The sequence below is a fragment of the Rattus rattus genome, chromosome 13 (genome assembly GCF_011064425.1).
Source record: "Rattus rattus isolate New Zealand chromosome 13, Rrattus_CSIRO_v1, whole genome shotgun sequence".
In the NCBI taxonomy this organism is placed as follows: domain Eukaryota; kingdom Metazoa; phylum Chordata; class Mammalia; order Rodentia; family Muridae; genus Rattus; species Rattus rattus.
Window position 1 is genome coordinate 12129365 of NC_046166.1, and position 10497 is coordinate 12139861.

The following is a 10497-nucleotide window of genomic DNA, read 5'->3' on the forward strand; positions in this document are numbered from 1 at the left end:
CCTGCACCACCTGGCTGCCTAGTCACAGGCTGGCCCATCTTTTCCCACCCCAGGCCTGTCGTGAGTTCACCACGCACGTCACCAACCTTCTCCGGGAACAGAGTAGGGTGAGGCCTGTGTCCTCCGGGGAGATCGAACACATGGTGAGCACCATTCACAGCAAGTTCAGTGCCATCCAGAGGCAGCTGAAGCAGAGCACCTGTGAGGCTGTGATGACCCTACGCTCACGGTTCCTGGATGCCAGGTCAGGGGCTGCGTGCCACTGGGGTCCCCAAGGGTTGGCCCTTAGGAACAGAAGCAGGATCAGAGTGGGATGGCTCTGGAGTTTGTCATAGTGTTGCTGAAGATGGAACTCAGGGCTTTGCAAGCGCTAACCACATGCTGTCCCTACCACTGAGCCCCAGCCCCGCTCTGTCTTGAGTTTAAGTCCATCCAGAGCATCCAGCCAGGCCCCACACAGCTTTTTTGGGAGAAGACCCAAAGTACAGACTGCTGGTTCATTTTCATTTGTGTATGTGAATGGCAGGTGAGTGTGTGACTGGCTCACCACATAGACGTCAGAGGACAGTCTCGGGTACTGGTGTCCCTCTTCCACCGTGCCTGAGGCAGGTTCTCTCTTGTTTTCCACTGTGACTTCCAGACCAGCTGCCCACTTCCCATCCTGCCCCAGGAGCCCCATGACTACAGACATGCACTAACATGTATGGCTCCCACATGGGTTCAGGGAACCCAGACTCAGGTCTTCATACATGTTCACTACCCACTGAGGCATGTCAAGCCTGATTGCTGTTTCTAAAACTGCAGAAGATGAGGATGGGGAGGCAGCTCGCTCAGTCAGGTGCTCGCCATGCAAACAGAAGGACCTGAGTTTGCATACCCAGCACCCACAGAAAAAGCCAGGCATGGGCCAGCAAGATGGTTCAGGGGGTAAGGGAGCTTGCTGCAAAAGTCTCAAGACCTTAATTTGACCCCAGAATGACATGAACCTGCAGGAATAAGGGTCCTGAATGGTGAAGTATCAAGTGGGGGAGAGCCAAAAGGAGAATAAGCAATAGTTGGGGCCAGGAGACCCTGCGTAAGTGATGGCTTATGCTAAGCAGGTTTATCCAGGAATATATTGCCCTATCTACTATTTGCAGAGGGGAAATGGAAGTCTGGGAGAGAGCAAAGTCAAGCAGTGTTGGCAAAGAATACACAGGGTTCTCAGACACGGCTGCTTAAGGACCGATAACCACAGCCCGGGGGAACAGCCTGGTCCCCAGAAGCTGCAGCCTCGGCTTCTCTGAGGCACTGGCCCAGCCTTGCCAAGCTGGGCAGGCACACAGAACTAGCGCTCTCTTTGTCATCGGATCTCTGTGAAAATCTTGGTTGGTCTGGTCTGGCTTCCCACACCAGAAGTGTGCACACATACACACACATTCACACACACACACATGCATGCACTCACACACGCACACACACACTCTCGCACACAAGCACACACTCTCACACACTCACTCACACATACAGGTCTTTTAAAGCCAAGAGCTGCTGCAGCCAGGCACTGGCCACATGGAGAAGGCTGGTCCCTGGGGCCTGCTGCTCTCCAGTCTGCCCAATCACTGGGCTCCAGGTTCAGTGAGAGACCCTGCCTCAAAGAAACAAGGTGGAGAGTGACAGAGGACACAGCGCATCAGCCTCTGGCCTGCACGTGCACACACACATAGGCTGCCAGGACATTAGGGACACGAGAGTTGTGACTCTGCCCCATGAGAGAGCTACAGACTGAGGATCTCTGTCTGTAGGCGCAAGCGGCGGAATTTCAGCAAGCAGGCCACTGAGGTGCTGAATGAATACTTCTATTCCCATCTGAGCAACCCTTACCCCAGTGAAGAGACCAAGGAAGAGCTGGCCAGGAAGGGTGGCATCACAGTGTCCCAGGTGAGCCCTCCTGCCCTGAGGAAGTTAAGTCTTATGAGGACAGACTCCTGGAGAACTACTCGATGTTGAGGAGGATTGCTGGGGAAGTTGCTTAATGTATGATGAAGACTCCCCAGGAAGCTCTTACTGTGGGGGGAGGACTCCTAGGAAAGTAAGTTAATGTGGGAGAAGGGAAGACTCCTGGAAAAATTATTAAATGTGTAGGGAGGACTCCTGGGAAGTTACTGTGTGGGGAGGACTCCTAGGAAGTTACTTACTGTGTGGGGAGGACTCCTGGGAAGTTACTGTGTGGGGAGGACTCCTGGGAAGTTACTTACTGTGTGGGGAGGACTCCGAGGAAGTTACTGTGTGGGGAGGACTCCTGGGAAGTTACTTACTGTGTGGGGAGGACTCCAAGGAAGTTACTGTGTGGGGAGGACTCCTGGGAAGGTACTGTGTGGGGAGGACTCCTGGGAGTTAAGTTACTGTGTGGGGAGGACTCCTGGGAAGTTACTGTGTGGGGAGGACTCCTGGGAAGTTACTGTGTGGGGAGGACTCCTGTTACTGTGTGGGGAGGACTCCTGGGAAGTTACTGTGTGGGGAGGACTCCGAGGAAGTTACTGTGTGGGGAGGACTCCTGGGAAGTTACTGTGTGGGGAGGACTCCTGGGAAGTTACTTACTGTGTGGGGAGGACTCCGAGGAAGTTACTGTGTGGGGAGGACTCCTGGGAAGTTACTGTGTGGGGAGGACTCCTAGGAAGTTACTTACTGTGTGGGGAGGACTCCAAGATAGCGAATGTCTGCGTAGGCCTGCAAGGAAGTTACTGTGTGGGGGGGACCCCTGGGAAGTTACTGTGTGGGGGGGACTCCTAGGAAGTTACTGTGTGGGAGGACTCCTGGGAAGTTACTGACTGTGTGGGAGGACTCCTGGGAGTTACTGTGTGGGGAGGACCCTGGGAAGTTACTGTGTGGGAGGACCCCTGGGAAGTTACTGTGTGGGAGGACTCCTGGGAAGTTACTTACTGTGTGGGGAGGACTCCTGGGGGAGGACTGACTGTGTGGGGAGGACTCCTGGGGAAGTTACTTACTGTGTGGGGAGGACTCCTGGGAAGTTACTGTGTGGGGAGGACTCCTGGGAAGTTACTGTGTGGGAGGACTCCTGGGAAGTTACTGTGTGGGGAGGACTCCTGGGAAGTTACTTACTGTGTGGGGAGGACTCCTGGGAAGTTACTGTGTGGGGAGGACTCCTGGGGGGAGGACTCCTGGGAAGGTACTGTGTGGGGAGGACTCCTAGGAAGTTACTTACTGTGTGGGGAGGACTCCGAGGAAGTTACTGTGTGGGGAGGACTCCTGGGAAGTTACTTACTGTGTGGGGAGGACTCCTGGGAAGTTACGTACTGTGTGGGGAGGACTCCTGGGGAAGTTACTGTGGGGGGGGACTCCTGGGAAGTTACTGTGTGGGGAGGACCCCGGGAAGTTACTGTGTGGGGAGGAGTCTGGGGAAGTTACTGTGTGGGAGGACTCCTGGGAAGTTACTGTGTGGGGAGGACTCCTGGGAAGTTACTTACTGTGTGGGGGGGGGTGCTGGGAAGTTACTTTCTGTGTGGGGGGGACTCCTGGGAAGTTACTGTGTGGGGAGGACCCCTGGGAAGTTACTGTGTGGGGAGGACCCCTGGGAAGTTACTGTGTGGGGAGGACCCCTGGGAAGTTACTGTGTGGGGAGGACTCCTAGGAAGTTACTGTGTGTGGAGGACTCATGGGGGAGGACTAGTTACTTACTTACTGTGTGCGGAGGACTCATGGGAAGTTACTGTGTGGGGAGGACTCCTGGGAAGTTACTTACTGTGTGGGGAGGACTCCGAGGCAGTTAATCCCCGAGGAAGTTACTTACTGTGTGGGGAGGACTCCTGGGAAGTTACTTACTGTGTGGGGAGGACTCCTGGGAAGTTACTGTGTGGGGAGGACTCCTGGGAAGTTACTGTGTGGGGAGGACTCCTAGGGTTAGTTACTGACTGTGTGGGGAGGACTCCTAGGAAGTTACTTACTGTGTGGGGAGGACTCCTGGGAAGTTACTGTGTGGGGAGGACTGGGAAGTTACTGTGTGGAGGACTCCTGGGAAGTTACTGTGTGAGGAGGACTCCTGGGAAGTTACTTACTGTGTGGGGAGGACTCCTGGGAAGTTACTGTGTGGGGGAGGACTCCTGGGAAGGTACTGTGGGGGAGGACTCCTGGGAAGTTACTTACTGTGTGGGGAGGACTCCTAGGAAGTTACTGTGTGGGGAGGACTCCTGGGAAGTTACTTACTGTGTGGGGAGGACTCCGAGGAAGTTACTGTGTGGGGAGGACTCCGAGGAAGGTACTGTGTGGGGGGGAAGTTACTTACTGTGTGGGAGGACTAGGAAGGGAAGTTACTTACTGTGTGGGGAGGACTCCGAGGAAGTTACTGTGTGGGAGGACTCCGAGGAAGTTACTGTGTGGGGAGGACTCCTAGGAAGTTACTTACTGTGTGGGGAGGACTCCGAGGAAGTTACTGTGTGGGGAGGACCCCTGGGAAGTTACTGTGTGGGGAGGACCCCTGGGAAGTTACTGTGTGGGGAGGACTCCTAGGAAGTTACTGTGTGGGGAGGACTCCTGGGAAGTTACTGACTGTGTGAGGAGGACTCCTGGGAAGTTACTGTGTGTGTGGGGAGGACTCCGAGGAGTTACTGACTCCTGGGAAGTTACTTACTGTGGGGGAGGACTCCTGGGAAGTTACCTGTGGGGAGGACTCCTGGGAGTTACTGACTGTGTGGGGAGGACTCCTGGGAAGTTACTGACTGTGTGGGGAGGACTCCTGGGAAGGTACTGTGTGGGGAGGACTCCTAGGAAGTTACTTACTGTGTGGGGAGGACTCCGAGGAAGTTACTGTGTGGGGAGGACTCCTGAGAAGTTACTTACTGTGTGGGGAGGACTCCTGGGGAAGTTAATCAATGTGCAGTGCTGGTCATGTGCCTCAACCTGGCTCAGCTCCAGTCTGAGCTGTGCACAGTGAATTAGAATGTTGGTGGGGACTCTGCGCCCTCTCCTAGCAGAGAAGTGTAAGAGTGTCATGGTGTCACAAGGCACCGGTGTGAGCTCTAGGAGACTGAAGCAGCTCAGGCTCCGATGTGTGTTTGCGGCAGGAGCAGTGGGTGGCATGAGCTCCCGTGGGGGAGTGAGATTCCTGACCCTGTGGCTTAGCAACAATCACCTTTGCCTTCCTTGGAATTCGAGGCAAAGGAGGGAGCGAGCAAAGGCCAGAGTGCAAGGAGAGCATTCCTGAAGGTTTCAGAGTGAGTTCAGGCGATCTAAGCAGCAACGCAGTGGCAGGAAGGTGGGGCAGAGCCCTGGAGCAAGGAGTGTGAACTGCAGAGCGGGCCTGCCCAGGTCTCCGGTCACAAGAGCAGAGCTCCTCTACCTCTGCCACCCAGTGGTGATGGACACTGAGACTGACATTAGTCACCACAGCCTGTCACATGCCCTATCCCTCCTAGCTTCACAGCTGGAAAGGGTGAGTGTCCCGCCCTTAGGCACTGTCCTCAGCCCAGGGTCATAGAGGATCCAGACACAGCTGCCGGTTCCTCATGTGGCCAGAGCTGAGGGAAGTGCTATCCCTCTGGAAGGACGGCCAGTGTGGGTGTTTGGGCACCCGGGACAGCGTGCATAACAGACAGACCCACCCCACCCTCGTGCCCGGGGCTCCTTGTCTTTGGTGCCAGGTCCTCCAGAGAGCAAAGTAAGCAAGGTTCAAAGGCCTTGCCACATTGCAGGGTCTCCTGGGTGACCTGGGCCCTGGGACCATCCCCACCAACTGAGTTCTAGAAGCTCCACCCCACTTTGTCACATCCCCCAGTAGGTGTCAGGACTAACGTGGCCAGCCGCATTAACTGAGGTTTTGAATTTGGGGTGCAAGTGAGTAGGCCATGAGGTGTACCTCAGAAGTCAAGAGGAAGGAAGCAAACATCGTTAGGGCACCTCAGGCCGAGGAAGCCCCAAGAGGAGCTGAGCTGAGGCTGAGGTGGGGTCTCCCTGTGAAGACAGTTTCTTGCCAGTCACGGAGTCCTCGACTCCCTCTCAGCAGTGCCCAGACGCCTGACTCATCCACACTGAAAGTCTGTTCTTCGTCTGAGCCGGGCACTTGGGTAGCCTGCGTTGCGTCCCAGCTACACAGGGAGGTCACTCGAACCCAGGGTCCCAGTCCCTCTGGGTAACACAGCTAAATCCTCATCTCAAAAAGAAAATACAGGGCTGTGCCTGGCAGAGCATCCCTTTAATCCCAGCCCTCAGAAGGAGATGGCAGGCAGATCAAGACTAACCTGGTCTACACAGACAGTTCCAGGACAGCCAGGGCTACACAGAGAATCTCTGTCCTGAGGGGGCAGGGGGGAAAGGATGGAGGAGGAGGGGAAGGAGGAAGAAGACAGTAGTAGTATAGTAGTGGTCGTGGTCATAGTTCTATAATGAAGTTAGAGAGCACGTTCCCCGGTTAAGAGCACCCATTGCTTTTCTAGAGGACCTGAGTTCAATTCCCAGCACCCACATGGCAGCACACAGCCATCTGTAACTTTAGTTAAAGGATATCCAATGCCCTCTTCCCACCTCTAGGGGCACCAGACATGCACATGGTTTACATGTATGCATACATGCATGCATGCATACATACATACACGCGCACGCACACATACATGCACGAATGTACACACACACACACACACACACACACACACACATGCAGGCAAAGCACCCAAGCACATAAAACAAAATGAAATCATCTTAGAGAGCACTTAGCACCCTGGAGGAGGGGCATGGCCTTCCCTGCAGAGCAGGGAGCCCCGCAGTTATCTGGGCCCTTTCCCTGTTCAGTTAGGTTAAGTGTTTTAGCCAGAGCCTCACTCCAGCCTAGGCTGGCCTTGAATTTACAGCAATCCTCCTGCTTCAGCCTCCCAAAGTCTAGGGTAACAAGTGTGAGCTATTAAACTGGTGCCTTTTTTTTTTTTTTTTACTAGGGTTGGTATTTTTTATATTTGTGTGGTTTTGTGTGTGTGTGTGTGTGTGTGTGTGTGTGTGTGTGTGTGTATGCGTGCACACTCCCCGATTGCATTAATCCATGCACTGATCACTGCGCGTGTGTGGTGCCTGTCACTGCAAAAATGGAGAAGTCTGAGGACAATTTGGCAGTTATTTCTCTCTCCTTCCACTATGTGGTTCCTAGGAATTGAACTCAGATTATCAGACTTGGCAGCAAGCACCTTTACCCAGTAAGCCATCTTGTCAGCCCCCAACCTCTTATAACCAGCACAAGATCATTCATTTGGGGCAGTAAGAGGAAAGGTCCCTAATCTAGCCTTCATACGCTTTGTCCTCAGCATGGCCTACACCAGGACAGTGTCATTGTCTGTCCATCTATTCACAGGTCTCTAACTGGTTCGGCAACAAAAGAATCCGCTACAAAAAGAATACGGGGAAATTTCAAGAAGAAGCCACCATGTACACGGGGAAAGCATCCACAGTCACTAAGACCCGGGTCTCCGGGGGTCAGACCAGCTGCCAGTCCACACCCAGCCCAGGTGATGAAGCCATGCCTTCTTTACCTGTAAGCTTTCTGTGGGGTTAGGTGTGAGTCAAGCTACCTGGCCCCTGTAGACAGCCGGTGCCAACAGGAGGACAGCAAGAGTGTCTTAATGTCAGAGGCCAGCGTCCCCCACTCGAGGCCAGGGGGAGAGCAGTGCCTGGGTGCTTTGGGGGGCGGGTGTCAAATCCAGAATCTGTCTGTCTGTCTGCCTCCCGTCTCTGCCAAGACAGGGTTTCTCTGTGTAGAGCCCACTCTGTAGACCAGGCTGCCTACTGAGTGCTGGTGATTAAAAGTGAGTGCCGTCCCGCTCGGCCCAGAGTCTCTCTTGATGAGGGACTGAGCAGATGCCACCCGGAAATCTCTGTGACTGCTGACCCTGCTTCTGCTGTGATGCCCCCAAACTGACTCTGCCCCTTTCTCACAGACTCCTGTGGCCCCTTCCCACTGACCAATGGAAGTGACATGGTTCTCACCCTGCGGACCCTGGCCTTCCTCCAGCCCCCACCTGGAGGAGTCTGCCTACAGCCCCTGGTAAGTCAGCTGCAGCCTCCCTGGGACCCCTTCAGGGCTTTGGGGAAGTAGAGGAGCCCGGTGCTGGGTCTTGGGAAGGAGACTAAAGGAAAGGCGGGAGTGTTTAACCTCTGGACTCAGACCCGCCCACTGGGGACGGTGGGGTGGGGGTGTCTCACACTGGAAGGGCATGTGCCAGACGGAGATACATGTTGGTAACTGGGATCTAGACAGCCAAGTTGCCTCCAGAACTTTGCCAGGGTGACACTTGTCTCCTTTGTAGAGTCTGTGACCTCCCAGTCTGTCATGTGTGAGACCACAGCCCCTCCCAAGGCCCTGTGAGGGCCCTGCATAAACAGAGTGGGCTCTGGCACAGTGCACCTGCCATGGTCCCATGAGCCCAGCAGCTTCCCAGAAGCTCCCTCAGAAGCAGCCCCAGGGCTCAGCCCCAGGGATGGGGTTGGGGGAGCCTGACTCACTCAGGCCCTGCCTGCCACCACCTTAGTCCCAGCCTAATGCAAGCATCAGGCTGTGGAGCAGAGTCTGGGCCTGCTTCTTGCACACCTGAAGCTAAGGTGCTCTGGGACAGAGCCAGCAGGAGTGACGGAGCGAGTCTGCCCTGCTCTGAACCGAGCACACCTGTCCATTCCAGCACTGAGCCAAGAGTCAGACTGAGGGCAGTGCCATGCCCTGCAGGCACCCACCTAAGTCTCCTTTAGGTAAACTATGACCCAAGCACACCCTGTATCTTGTTGTTGTTGTTTGTTTGTTTGAGATGTTCTTTCTACATAGCCCTGGCTGTCCTGGTATTCACTTTAGACCAGGCTAGCCTGGGATTCACAGAAGTCTTCCTGCCACTGTCTCCCGAGGGCATAAAGGAAGGCACCATCAAGACAGATCCATGCCAACCCCTTCATGCGCATTCAGCCATTCAGCTGGTTCTTGTTAAAGGTCACTCTGCCAGCATGGCCACTGCTCAGCCATGAGGCAGTGCCTTGCCTGATACAGTGTACCCCAACAGTGTCCCCTGAGCTTAGCACACCTGTCCAGCCGTCCCTAGACAGACGGGCAGAGTAGCCCCAGTGTGTGCTGTGGCCATGCACACTGCAGACAAGCAGAGGCTTCTGCTCCTGTGAGGAAGGGCTCTTACTGCCTACGAGCCATGGCCCTGCCACAGGCTGGTGGCTCTGACATCCCCAAGGCACTTAATGGAGGGATGTGTGTTCAGTGCCCACCCTGTCACCCTGCCGCTCAGCTGGCTCTTTCTGGACTCCTCAGCTAGCATGTTCTACATTCCTCTGGGGACCCCAGAACTGGATGGTTACCCCCTCTCGTGCTCTTGTCTCTGTCTTTCCAGGCCCATGGTAGCTGGCAGAGGGCCACCACCTCACAGCCACCCTCCTCACCTGCCGGAGACTCCGGCAGCTTCAACTCAGACGCGTCTGACTAAGGTTTTGGAACCTGGCTGAGTGCCGCCGTGGATGTCTGGCCCTGAGTCCTGCTGATCACCTCAGAAGCCCTGGCTGTGGCTCTGCCCTTTCCAGGCCACTCACCTCCCTGCTTTGGCGCAATGTTCTTTAAAACATGAATTGAGTGGCTGGCAGTGGAGTGTTCGCCTGGGGCTTGTTCTGAGCACCCCATTAAAGTTTTGACCTGTTTGCATTCCAGTGTTTTCTTCTTTTTTTTTTTTTTTTTTGAGCTGGGGACCGAACCCAGGGCCTTTGCTTGCTAGGCAAGTGCTCTACCACTGAGCCAAATCCCCAACCCCTCCAGTGTTTTCAATACGGGCTCGTCTAAGTGACAGGTGACAACCTAGGTGCCGTTATCAGCTCTAAACCTCCTGGGCGCTGTGGCACAGCCTCTGCTCTTATTGGGAATTGGTTTGGTACTTGTTTATGGTTCTGCTTTTAGATCTTCTGTGTTTGGTTTGGGGGTTTTGAGATTTGGGTTTTGAGCCTTGTCCCATTTCCCCTCTGCAGCAACCAATAGGGCCCTCCCATCACAGCCCATCTGCCTGGAGCCACTTGCCAGTCCATGTCCTCATGACCGTGACCCCATCCTATCAGCCACCATCACAACATAAAAAAGTGTCCCCTTGGGCTGGAGAGATGCAGGGGTTAAGAGCACCCACTGCTCTTCCAGAGGTCCTGAGTTCAATTCCCAGCAACCACATGGTGGCTCACAACCATCTGTAAAGAGATCCGATGCCCTCTTCTGGTGTATCTGAAGACAGCTACAGTGTACTTATATATAATAAATGAATAAATCTTTAAAAAAAAAAAAAAGTGCCCCCTTTTCCTACATCCGGGAAGAGCCCGTGACAAGTGGGGACCATTGTGTCCCTGGGACCTGCCCAGGTGAGTGTCGGTCGCGCTGTGCTCTGCTGATAGATCAATCCGAGGGTGGCTTTAGCAGCCATCTGTAGTGACTGGACACTCATTTTCCAAGAAGCTGTCTCCACTGGCCATCTGTCCCCTCGCATGTCCCCAGACCCTGGC

General features: G+C 54.6%; 1 protein-coding gene across 1 annotated transcript in view; it reads left to right on the forward strand.

Annotated features, from left to right (window-relative positions):
- Positions 1–9661, forward strand: part of Pbx4 (PBX homeobox 4) — a 43936-nt gene extending 34275 nt beyond the window's left edge. Inside the window, exons 4-8 of the mRNA XM_032919057.1 lie at positions 54–244; positions 1785–1920; positions 7331–7484; positions 7914–8020; positions 9357–9661. Of these exons, the coding sequence (XP_032774948.1) occupies positions 54–244; positions 1785–1920; positions 7331–7484; positions 7914–8020; positions 9357–9449 (681 nt within the window). The 3' untranslated portion in view covers positions 9450–9661. The remainder of the gene's footprint in view (positions 1–53; positions 245–1784; positions 1921–7330; positions 7485–7913; positions 8021–9356) is intronic.
- Positions 9662–10497: the final 836 nt, after the last annotated feature.